Source organism: Trichomycterus rosablanca, chromosome 10, assembly GCF_030014385.1.
Source record: "Trichomycterus rosablanca isolate fTriRos1 chromosome 10, fTriRos1.hap1, whole genome shotgun sequence".
NCBI lineage: Eukaryota > Metazoa > Chordata > Actinopteri > Siluriformes > Trichomycteridae > Trichomycterus > Trichomycterus rosablanca.
This window is the reverse complement of record NC_085997.1, coordinates 10,375,596-10,388,717: the sequence shown is the minus strand read 5'-3', so window position 1 is coordinate 10,388,717 and position 13,122 is coordinate 10,375,596. Positions and strand designations below refer to the sequence as shown.

At 37.9% G+C, this 13,122-nt stretch overlaps 1 protein-coding gene across 3 annotated transcripts in view; it reads left to right on the top strand.

The window, feature by feature from the left end:
• taok2b (TAO kinase 2b) overlaps window positions 1–13,122 on the top strand; it is a 56,254-nt gene that overhangs the window by 38,166 nt on the left and 4,966 nt on the right. For all 3 annotated transcript variants that reach the window (XM_063002832.1, XM_063002830.1, XM_063002831.1), the window contains 8 exons: window positions 1,606–1,651; window positions 2,044–2,140; window positions 2,229–2,342; window positions 2,509–2,600; window positions 4,837–4,930; window positions 5,071–5,152; window positions 9,448–9,615; window positions 10,300–10,506. In XM_063002832.1, coding sequence (XP_062858902.1) covers window positions 1,606–1,651; window positions 2,044–2,140; window positions 2,229–2,342; window positions 2,509–2,600; window positions 4,837–4,930; window positions 5,071–5,152; window positions 9,448–9,615; window positions 10,300–10,506 — 900 coding nt within the window. The remainder of the gene's footprint in view (window positions 1–1,605; window positions 1,652–2,043; window positions 2,141–2,228; window positions 2,343–2,508; window positions 2,601–4,836; window positions 4,931–5,070; window positions 5,153–9,447; window positions 9,616–10,299; window positions 10,507–13,122) is intronic.

Genomic DNA, 13,122 nt, shown 5'->3' with positions numbered 1-13,122 from the left:
AATACTCGTTACAAAGCTTGCGTGATTTCATTCATCTTTTCATCAACACGTAAAAAAAGTGAAAACCGCTAAAAGTAGTTTATCATCGGACAGTTCATGCGCTTTACATCCTAATTCATCTGAAATACAGTTAATTACCACAGAGACACACATGTATGTGGCACAAACAGCCAAATAATAATAGTTAGATTAAAAATTTTAATCTTGATTAACGACAGCCCTAGTTTTTACTTTTGCTATCGCGGCACTTTACCCTTAGCATTAGCCACTTGCTACTACAGGGTCGGCTCACCTAGTCACTGTTCGGGATGTTACGGGTCTTTTGCTGCGTGTGGTGGTGGATGTGTGGGAATAAAGGCACACGACAAGGAAGAGTCACTTTAACTGTTTAGTCAGGACTTCAGTGAGCGTTTAGACTGCCTAGCTCCAGCACCCGAACTTCAGTTCTAGGACCATCCGACGAGTCTCATATACAAAACTAACTGCAGAACGTCCGAACGCACATGTATAAACCTGCTGCTGCATTCTGATTGGCTGAGCTGAATGTCGCTCACATATCGCCGCTACAATATTGTCCCGCCCCTCACTATCTCTGATTGGTTTTGACCATGATATTGGCCTGATGTGTGTCTGTTGTTGAACCTGAGACTTTTCAGAGTCGCGGAGACCGTTTTTTTTCCCCTCGAACGGCTGGTCGCACCGGTGCGACCTCAGATTTTTTTTAGTTACACCATTGAAAAATTAGGTCGCATGTGCGACTAAATTGGTCGCACTCTAGAGCCCCGAGTTTTCTTTTGTAGGCCTCCTTATTCTCCCTCAGTTTCACCTTCAGTTCCTTCTGCACACTCCTTTAGCAGCTCTTTGTCCTTTAGTCTGAATGCCTGCTTTTTTTTATTCAACAATTCCTTCAGGTCCTTGGTGATCCATGGTTTGTTGTTGGGAAAACAACGCACCCGTCTAACAGGAACAATGGTGTCTGCAGAAGTTTATGTAATCAGTGATGCATTCTGTCATTTTGTTAATATCTTTGCCAGCTGATTCACACATGACTCCCCAGTCCGTGGTCTCAAAGCAGACCTGCAGAGCCTCCTCTGCCTCTGGTGACCACTTCCTGATTGTTTTCTTTGTCGCTGGTTGTCTTAATACCACAGACCAACATGCCCTGTGGGTGACTCACGTGGTCCCTGCGGGCGACCGTGTTGGTGACCCCTGGTGTAGTGTGTGCTGTTCTGTGCACACAGAGAGCCTTGCACTGCTCTACATTATTCACAATCTTTGCAGACGCCTTTGGCCAGCCAGCAGGAATCACAGTTGCAGCAGCGATGTGGAATCTGTTTGACCATCCCTTCAACAGACATAGCCAATCATGTCTATTTAGTCCTGCCGATTGATAGCACAGCTAAGATTTGTTTCTTTTTATTCTTTGTTATTTACATATAACCACCTTCCTGCCATAAATATTGATCCCAGTGGAGGCCTGCCATTACAAACTAACCAATAACCTACCACCAAAAAGCCGTAAATAAAGGAGTGTTTTCAATTATTTTTAACTAATTATGTTCTAGTATGTAATCTAACTTACCTAACTGTCTCTCTTTTTTCCAGGTGGTGATGGAACATTGTTTGATCTCGGCCTCTGACCTGATAGAAGGTAAGTGAGTAAAGCGCCTGATAATTACGTTTAATTACTGGTTAGTATAGCAACTCATTTTGGTATAACCTCCATAAATAGGGTTTAGGTCAGGTTACTGTGGAGGGAAGTCCATGACTCAGCCCTCCTTAATCTTCACTGAGATTCAAAGGGTTGTTGTAAAGCTTAGAGATTTGTGATTTTTAGTAAATAAAAAAAACCCATTATAATAAAATTATGAAAAATGCTTAATAAAAGCATTTTCAGTAGTGGCCTCAGACCTAATTCTTCTACTGTATATCCATACTTTTGCATACCTGGGATAATTGAGGAGCACATAAGGTTTATCAAACTTGTGTAACTTCTAAAAAACAAATACTGTATGCACTTCGTTGCTGTCTTTTCAATTTTAGTACACAAAAAGCCATTGCAGGAAGTTGAGATTGCAGTGATTATCCATGGTGCTTTACTCGGCTTGGTGTACCTTCACTCACGCAATATGATTCACAGGTAGGTTTTTTTCTATTGTTAATGTGCAAACAGAGTGAAAGTATATGAATACTCTCAATTTATATATATTTTCTTGGTCTCCTTACAGAGACGTAAAGGCTGGAAATGTCCTGCTAACAGAGACAGGCCAGGTCAAACTGGGAGACTTTGGCTCTGCTTCCATTGTGGCCCCTGCCAACTCTTTTGTAGGCACACCTTACTGGTGAGTCATCAACCTAAACAATTATATACACATACTGTACCTGTGACACTAAATATTGGATTAATCCTTGAAAGTGTTTTTGAAAGGTATGTTGTATTTGTAAATATTTCTGCACCTAATGGCAGAGAATCCTTTTTATTTATGGAAAGGATTGTGTTTGCTGTAGGATGGCTCCAGAGGTGATCCTGGCCATGGATGAGGGTCAGTATGATGTAAAAGTAGACGTTTGGTCACTTGGGATAACATGTATAGAACTGGGTGAGTAAGTTGACACTTTAAACAAAACAGTCCTGCCTTAATATTGTGGCTAACTAAAGTGATTTTTTTTACACAGTTAAACCCACATCCATATATTAAACAGGTGTTAATTATCTACTTATGTTGCTGTCTCTGGTCAAATAGAATATATTTATTAGTGTGGGCAAATAAGAACAAAAGTGCACAGACATAAATTTATGCAAACTGATTATGACTACACAACAAAAATGTGTATGGTGGTGTTTCTTAACTGTTGGCATGTAGACCATTTGTCACCCACAACAAGTGAAGATGTGGTCCACATTTGTATATTAGTGTTTCTATTATTCTGAGTGCACCACTGTTATATCCATATCATATCCATATGAGAATTAAATGACTTGGAGGCATAGACATAGATCTGGATATGTGCTCTTCTAACTTTATCTTTCCATAATATTTAGTTGATTTTAAACACAAATCACATGCCATGCTGTTTTCATAATCTGGGGATGTGGCTAAAATGAATTCACTGTGTTCCAAACCATATTCAACGCACTACAAAGTATGTACTGATAAAGCATACTTTAAGTCATTCTTTAAAATGATCGATACCTAATACTCAATCGTATGGAGGATTGGGATTACATACAGTTATCCCTTCAAAAAAAAATACACTGCCAATAATTTTTTTAAAAGATACTTCAAAAGCAGTGCATGTGTAGAGCCTTTTGTGAATAATTATTTAGGAAACTATATGTACATTAGATTTTAATGCAAACGCCTGATTTAACCCAATTTCTTCATTATTTTTTGTAACACTAAATGTTTCAGATTGTCCTTGTAATTTTACAGATAGAGACAAGTAAATACAAATCCGTTTAAATGATTTTGTTTGTTAAAGATAAAGATTTATTGAAAACATACATCTACATAGTAAGAGAGAGACTGAGAGCATATTTTTGCTAAAAACCATTAGTCTTGATTAAAAAAAACATCATGCCACTGGTTCTCTTCAACTTCATAATTATTGCCCAATATGTAGATGGGGGTAAATTTTGACTGATGCATTTGAGCATATATGGTGGGTGTAGGAACTGTGGGTGAACACGAAAATGCACTCAGCCTGATTTACTTATCCATATGCCCTAAGTAATACGATAATCTCTACTTTATTGTGTCATGCAATAAAAATTAGGATTTCTATATTCCAGAACTAGTTAAGCATCTGAATCTCAATGGAAAAGACAATGACAATGTGTTAAAAAGATTATCATGCTAAATGCACGTTCCTTTATGCATATGAATCTAAGAACTTTAGTGTTCATGAGACATTGTGGTTTATGTAATTTTTATCGTTACATATTTCATTGTTTGTTAAATTTTTCTGTTTTACTAAAATTTTAAGAACTACAATATGTATGTCATGTTTGGTCTAAAATGCATGCTTAGAATCTCATAACTGGTTTTATGTGTGTACACCATGTCATATTTATAATATTAGAAGCATTTCTCAATATTACCTCCAGATGTTTTGTGGAAGAAGTGTGAAAAGGGTGGGGGTTGTTGGAATTTCATTTAGAACTCCTCTTCACCTTGGAATATACATGTGGACAACTTTCTGTGAGTTGAGCAGCAGACAGCCCATCCTAGATCACCAACTTTATAGTCATGTCTTTGACTCCACCTCTGGCTTATCTCGCGTCGATTTTAGTCAGTCTCCACTGTCACTAGATGACCAATGCATACTTGTGAGACTTTGGTGTGAGCTAAGTTGAACTTTAATCAACATGGATATCCCCTTTTATAATTTGGGATGTGACTGTGTTTAGAAATAACCAGTAACTCTTTAATTAACCTAGTTTAGTAACCAAGTTTAGCTGTTCTAGTAGTTTTATGATGTTCACTTAGTTGCATCTTACAGCAAAAGCCAAGTAAATAAAATATGGCATAACAATGAAAACAGTTGCAGCACACAAACTCAAGAATATTAGTGGACTTAAGGCCATTGTCCATTAGAAATGGGCTTAGATTCCACATTGTATAATAATTAAAATAATTACTATATAATATTATTATATATAATTATATAATAATAATTTCTGATATTTATTTAATAGCAATAATTTACCTTGCGTTTACAAGTGGTTTTTACAAGTTTTTATTTACTTTTCATGTAATGTCTTAACTTTTTTGAAATTAGGATTTTTTTTATGTTTATTGCTGCTCAACAATTGTAATTTACTTTCTTACACAGCGGAAAGAAAACCTCCCTTGTATAACATGAATGCAATGAGTGCCTTATACCACATTGCCCAGAATGAAAGCCCAGTGCTACAGTCTAATCACTGGTAAGACATTTGGTTATATAGCCATCATATATTTATTCTCTTGTCATTTAAATTTTACTGCTTTTAAACATACTGTTTTTACACCTGAATTATAAATCCATATCCAAGTTTCTTTTAAGCCTTTTTCTCAATGTTTTTAGGTCAGATTATTTTCGAAATTTTGTGAATTCCTGTCTGCAAAAGACTGCCCCTAACAGACCTACCTCTGACATGCTTCTTAAAGTGAGTACCTTACCTTTTTCAGCAGCTATAAAAGTATTGAACGCATCAACAGTAAATAATTTCTGATGGGGCTATTGACATGAAATCTTCACCAGTTAGTAACAACCCACACATACAAGTAATCCACACATACAAAGAGATCCCTAGAAGGTGGTGGAGAGTCTCAAAAAGGTCCAAGCAGACAACCTTTTAAACCTGTATAAAGACGTCAAACAAATAACAATCAAGAGACCAGACAAACTTATATACAGCTGGGAAAATAAGTATTGAACGCATCAACATTTTTCTCAGTAAATATATTTCTGATGGGGCTATTGACATGAAATGTTCACCAGATGTTAGTAACAACCCACACATACAAGTAATCCACACATACAAAGAAATCAAAACAAGTAAGTCCATAAATTCAGTTATGTGTAGTAAAGTGGAATGACACAGGGAAAAAGTATTGAACACATGAAGAAAAGGAGGTGCAAAAGGCACGGAAATCCAAAAAACCATCTGTCAGTATTCAGAATGCAATCCTGCCCCTATTAGTGCAAATTAATATCAGCTGGTTTAGTCTCAATTGATGGCCTATAAAAAGGTTTCTCATTACCAAGGTGTCACACAAGAAGCATCTCGTGATGGGCAAAAGCAAAGAGCTCTCTCAAGACCTTTGCAACCTTATTGTTGCAAAACATACTGATGGTATTGGTAACAGGCATATTTCTATACTTCTGAATGTTCCGGTGAGCACCATTAGGGCCATTATCCGAAAGTGGAAAGAACATCATTTCACCATAAACCGGCCACGACCAGGTGCGTCTCGCAAGATTTCTGACAGAGGAGTCAAAAGAATAATCAGAAAAGTTGTCCAAGAGAGGAATTAGCAGGTACTGTTGTTTCTAAGAAAACACTAAGTAATGCACTCAACCGTCATGGCCTCTATGAACGCTCACTGCACAAGACTCCATTCCTGAAGAAAACGCATGTTGAAGCTCGTTTAAAGTTTGCTGCACAACATTTGGACAAGCCTATGAAATCCTGGGAGAATATAGTCTGGTCAGATGAGACCAAAATTTAACTCTTTAGATCTCATAGCACACACCATGTTTGGAGGAGAAATGACACGGCACATCACCCCAAAAGCACCATACCAAAAGTGAACCTTGGAGGTGGGAACATCAGGGTGTGGGGCTGTTTCTCAGCATATGGTACTGGCAGACTTCATATAATTGAGGAAAGGATGAATCTGCTGCCATCTACCAGGATGCTGAAAATGAAACAAGGGAGAGTTCATAAAGAGTTCATAGAAGAGGCCCCCGGAACCTTCAAGATTTGTGTGGAAGAATGGGCCAAAATCACACCTGAACAATGCATGTGACTCATTTCTCCATACAGAAGGCGTCTTGAAGCTGTCATTACCAACAAAGGCTTTTCTACTAAGTATTAAATAAATTTCAGTAAGCGTGTTCAACACTTTTTCCCTGTGTCATTCCACTTTATTACACATAACTGAATTTATGGACTTATTTGTTTTGATTTATTTGTATGTGTGGATTACTTGGGTTGTTACCAACATCTGGTAAAAATGTCATGTCAATAGCCCCATAAATATACTTACTGAGAAAAATGTTAATGCTTCAATACTTATTTTCCCCGCTGTAGACTAACACATACAATATGACTTAACAAAGCCACCCCCTGGCCAAATGCTTGATCGGATACCAGAGAGATGTGAAACTTTACATCCTTAACCCTATAAGGTGCTACAAATGCCAGAAGTACAGACTCTGTGCAAGACATTAAGATAAAAGAGTATGGACCACCTCGAAACCGAAGTGACTTCCCTAGAGGAAGAAGTAACCAGTCTTGAACCAAATGAGGAGATTACGATCATACAGCATAACTGTCCAGGTCTACTAGTCATTTTCATTGAACTTCTACAATTAACAAAAACCCCTTATCCAATAGTTATTTTTCTCCAGAAAACTCAGCTGACACCAAATCACCATATTATTGAAGGGCTTTACCACCTATCACAACTATGGGCCAGCATGTGTGTAGGCCATCTGCCAGAACATCTGTCCTTTTAAAATAGCACCCAATATAATCGAATCCTACTCGTCATGCAAGCACCTTAAGCAAAAGTGGTCCACATGTCAAATATTGTCACTCTACCACAATATAAACCATTTAGGTACCACCGAACTCCACCATGCCTCCCCCTGTACGTGCTACTTGGTGATTTTAACAGCCACAACCCATTATGGGGGCGCCAAAACACAGTAATAGAAGATTTGACGGATCGTGAAACGAGCCGTTTCCTGTGAAATGGGCCACTACACCTGAAATGAGCCATTACCCGTGAAATTTGCAATTTGCTGTGAAATGTAAAATTTAAGGTTTGTGTTTAGTGATGTACCTTTTTTTTATTTGCGTAGCGTATGAAATATGAGGCTCAATATGTAATATGAGGTGGTCCTAGCAATCATACGGCAATTACATTAGTATAACAGACTTTTCTGTGGTGTAGTGTGCTGACAATGTTTGATGTATGTGTTTACATATTGAGTGCATTTTGTCCCTTTGAGGATTAAATAGTCAATAAAAAAAGTGTGCTTCTCTACACACGTAATCATCATGTAGTCTGTGCTCAAAAGAACAAGCCATTAAAGTATTTTGTTACCTGATAATTCGTCTATGTACAATTTATTTCTTTTGTATAAACTCAGCAAACTCTAAAGACACTTGGTTACATTAGCAATCAGTTAGACAAAACTGAGTTTGGAAAACTCCCAACCGATTCTGTGGATGCAGAGAGGGGTTTGTCAAACCACGGACATGTATTTACATATCCGTTAAAGGAATTTAGTAGGGCCCTAGTTTTTATGCATTTCTGTCACTACTAGATTCTTGTTTGTGAAAAAAACTTTTATAGCTACTATATTATTCAGAACATCATCACTCCTATTTTGCTGGTTGTTATCCTCTTTTACATGTGACAGGAACAACAGCATTTGTTAAATGTAAAGGGTCAGATTTTGAGTGCCAGATGTCCTAAAATGTGGCCTTTATGTAGGGCTGGACGATATGGCTAAAATTTATATCACGATATAACTCCTAATTTCGGTCGATACGATATAATTCCGATATCGCTATGAATAACACAAATGTCAGAAAAACTGCCAAAAACACCAAAATTGGATGGCTGTACCTGCAAACCTCTTTTCTGGTTTCTGGCAAGAAATAAGAGCTGAATACACCACTGAATTAGTCCTTCATCTCTTATCAGCTATTTCGTCTGCTTCTTTTTCAACTGTGGACAGTGGCAAAGCCAGACAATTTCCATAGGGGTGGCCATACTGAGACCATTGCTCACACAGGGGTGGCACAGAAACTGTCTGATACCTTATTTTTGTATGTGGCTAGTAGCTGTTGATCTAGTAGTGTTTTGGTCACTCACTCGTTTACCTATACAGGCAGTAAGTACAATGTAGAATTACACCAAGCCTAGCATAATAAGCTTTTTATTTTTTCTCATTTTCCCTGTGAAAGACTAAAATATAGCCTATAACCTTAACAGAATTTCAAAGATATTCCTTTGCAATACTTGATCATTTGATTGCAAACTTGTTTGTACTGATGAGACTCATCTGAACCCCAGAACATGCTAGTGTGAATGCATGGGAAACTAATTTTAATTTTCTTTCAAAAATATGATACATTCTGACCAACACTATTAAGCCAAATCAGCATTGAAAATTGACTTTACTTTTAATAGCCTTCTACAATGCTGGGGCTTCTAAAAAATGAATATTCTCTTTTCAATAGAAGTGTTATTTAAATGCTATTAAATTGTTTTTGAAAGAAAAAAAACACCCAATTAGGAGGAAAACAGCCCAATCTGGCAACAGTGGAACGCGAATATCCCGTTGGTGCCTTTATTCGTAGCGCGCCACAACTAATAAGAAGTAATATTAATAACTGGTATTAGTACTCGGTACTAGTACTTTTTCTGTAATTGTGTTGGTGGTTGACATTTATGTTGTGTGTAACTGCACTGTTTTGATGGAGAACTACTCGCTTGAGGTGCGCTGTTGAATTGCGTCCCTGTGGGAACACCTGCGAGCAGAAATGCTTCCGCAAAAAAGTAACACGGGCAAAGCGCACTAACGTATGCATATCGATCGAATTTGTTTAAAAATCATATCACCATTATTGAAACATTTTCTATCGCGATATATCGAAATCGAATTATTGTCCAGCACTACCTTTATGCATAATTTTCATCTTACTTCCTTTACTTTCAGCATCATTTTCTGAGTTGTCAGCATCCACTGACAATAATAATGAATCTGATCACACACACCAAAGATGCTGTCCGTGAGCTGGACAACATGCAGTACCGCAAAATGAAAAAGATTCTCTTCCAGGAAAGGCATAATGGTCCTGCTACTGAGGGCTCTAAGGAAGACGAGGTAAGTCCTCCAGAGTTAAGTCGCTAATCACTTTATTTTCATTATTTTATTTTACCTTGTAAAGTCCACTGTCCTTTACATATTTGAAAACCATTTTCAGTAAACCAATGACACTGACACAGTGTGTGAGTGTGTGTGGGGTGGTAATACAAATAAGATGCTAAATGTTTTAAATGTACAATAGAGCACTATAGCTAAGGTTTCTATTCACACTGTGTGTTAATTGTTCTCTATTCTCTATTATTAATGCCCTTATTTTTTATCTTTCATCTTTTTATCTTTACGGATACCGCTTTTCTACCACATCATGATTACAATTACCTGTTGACATCACCTGTTTGAAGTAATATAATTTAAACCTAATTACTAGCTCCAACTTGCCTTTGTTTAAACTTTTTTGGAATGTCTTGCATGTCTGAAATGCAGAAATAAATGTATATTAACAAGTGAAATTACGTACAGATAAAACTTAAAAAATGTCTTGGGTTCATACTGTCTGAAATGAAAAAAGTCCAAGTAAATGTAAAACACTTCATTTTTTTATTAGCATTTTCCATACTGTCCCAACTTTTTCTCATTTGGGATTGTAGATCAATCCAAAAATTACTAGAAGGTAGTGTTTTTGGTATTGGTAAATATAGCTGAGGTGTTAACCTAAACTTAATAGTTTTTTTGTTCCATCAGGAGGTAGAGCACTACATGCTGCAAACAGGCACAGAAAACAGCATGGAGAGCTCACACTCACTGCCCTCCATGTCAGTTAGTGTCAGCTCACAGAACTCTTCACTGAACAGCCTGGCTGATGGGTCGGACAACAGCAGCGAGATGGCCATGATGCAGGAGGGAAAGCATTTGGTTACCTCTAACATCTCTCTACCTCACAAGCCTCTGGTCAGTGCAAATGTGTAACGTATACAGGCAAACTTTTTTTATTTTTTTTATTTTTTTTTATTTTACGAACTGTGTGTTCTCACCGTGTCCGCGTGGGTTTCCTCCGGGTGCTCCGGTTTCCTTCCACAGTCCAAAGACGTGCAAGTGAGGTGAACTGGAGATACAAAATTGTCCATGACTGTGTTCAATATAACCTTGTGAAATGATGAATCCTGTGTAATGAGTAACTACTGTTCCTGTCATGAATGTAACCAAAGTGTAAAGACATTAAAATCCTAATAAACAAACAAACAGGGAGGGGGGGGGGGCACCATGGCTCGGTGGGTAGCACTGTCGCCTCATAGCAAGAAGGTCTGTGCAGGCCACTTGTGGTTCTTTAAAGCAAGCTTGCTTTGTGCACATTGTCACATTCATGACTGAACAGGAAAAGGCCTTCTCTAAACTGTTGCTGCAAACCTGGAAGCATATAATTTCCTTTATATAAATAATTACACCTGTTAGCAGTTGTTGTGGCTGAAACACATAAAGTCAATAATAAGAAGGGTTGTCCCAATAGGTTTGTCCATATAGTGTACATGCTAACAGTTTGTGTTATTTAACTTTGTGTTGAGTGGTGCAATGAATGCTTTGCTTTTTTTTTAAATCAACACAATGTACAAAAAAGATTGCCCATCCTTGAATTACTTAACCACATATGTGGCATTAATGCTCTGCTATCTGAGCTGATGTAATTAAAAAAAAAACCTGAAAGCTGATAGATGTAGGAATGAAATTAAAGCCCCAGTAGCATTATACGGTGATGAAGGTACTCACTATAAACATTCATTAGTACAAATTTGAAAAACTGCACAAACATAACAACCGAGATTGAAAGGAGCCTATACTTTACATGTATTGGATAATTTTAGTAATATATTGGATAACTGAGTTGTACAAACACAGTGCAGTTATCAGTATAAGTATAAGGTGTATAGTAAAAATTAGAGATTAAATATCAAATAGTAAATTGGTAAAGTAAGTATTGCACATTGAATTGGGCCAGTAATGCCATATATGATATATACATAAACATACATGTGCATACACATACACACATGGCAACATGTAGGACCCTCAGTCCTTGGCTACCACCTGTTGCTCCTGTGGAGTTATAGAGCCTAATGGCTCTGGGGACAAAGGACCTTTTTAGTCTGTCCGTGGAGCAGCTCTGTGACAGCAGTCTGTAAGTGAACATACTCCTCTGTTTCATGATAACTGTGTGCAGGGGGTGACTCTCATTGTCCATGATGGAGTCCTTCTTTATGCCACAGTTACCAGTGATTCCAGCTCAATGCCAACCACTGCCCCAGCTCGCCTGATCAGTCTGTTCAGACGTATTTCATCCCTCTTCTTAATGCTTCCTTCTCAGCACAGCATAAAAAAGAACACTGCTGACCACAGACTGATAAAACATATGCAGGAGATTTTTGCACATTTAAAAGACCCTTCTTTGTATAAGATGTCTGTATTTGGTGACCATTTTAGTTTGTCATCCAGATGCACCTCGAGGAATTTGTAGGTCCTGACCACCTCCATGTCACTCTCCTCAATTGATACTGGCTGTGTGGGTCACCCTAACCTACTAAAGTCCATCACCATCTACTTTGTCTTGAATGCATTTAGCTGCAAATGGTTCATCTGGCACCATACAACAAAGTCTTTCACCAGGTTTCGGTACTCCTCTTCCTGTCCATCCCTGACACACCCCACAATAACAGTGTCGTCTGAGAACGTCTGCATGTGTCAGGTCTCAGAGTTTGAAGGGGAAAGTACAGTCCCCTGTGGTGGTCCTGTGCTGCTGACAACAGTCTCTGCTGTGCAGTCCATCAGTCTAACATACTGCTTCTGCTAGTGATTTAGTCAGTAATCCAGGTTACCAGACATGGGTCCACTTGCATTCTGGTTAGCTTATCTCTGAGTAAGAGTGGCTGTATGGTGTTAAAGAAAAAAATTTGATTCCTATAGCGCAGCATCCCTTGTCCAGATTAGAGTGAGTCCTGTGGAGAAGGTATGTGATGGCATCCTCAACACCCACCTTTTCCAGATAGGCAATCTGTAATGGGTCTAATGTGTGTTGTACTTGTAGTCTGAGTAGGTGGAGTAGCAATTACTCCATGGTCTTTTTTTATGTGCACATCTAGCGCAATTGGTCTAAAGTCATTGGGGCACGTTTTTAGGCAGAGGAATAAGGCACGAGGTATTATCAGCTATTATCAGATACAAGGATACAAATATTTACATATAATTCTATTCTATTGTAGATCTTTCAGCTAGTTTTAGTATAAGACAATACAAATAAACACAAAATACCAAGTTTAAATGATCATTGCATTTTTGAATATTTATTCAAAACCTCACCCTTGTGAAAAAGTAACTGCCCCCCAAACATAATAATTGGTTGTGCCGCCCTTAGCAGTAATAACTCAATAATCAGATTTTTGCCGTAACTTGTGATGAGAGACCAGATGTAATGAAACCCATGTCTTCCATGTATTTGATATGCTGTCTGACATTTTTGAGTGTTAAGGATATCCTTTTGTCCTATTCCTGATAAACTTTTATCAAAACATCTGGCAG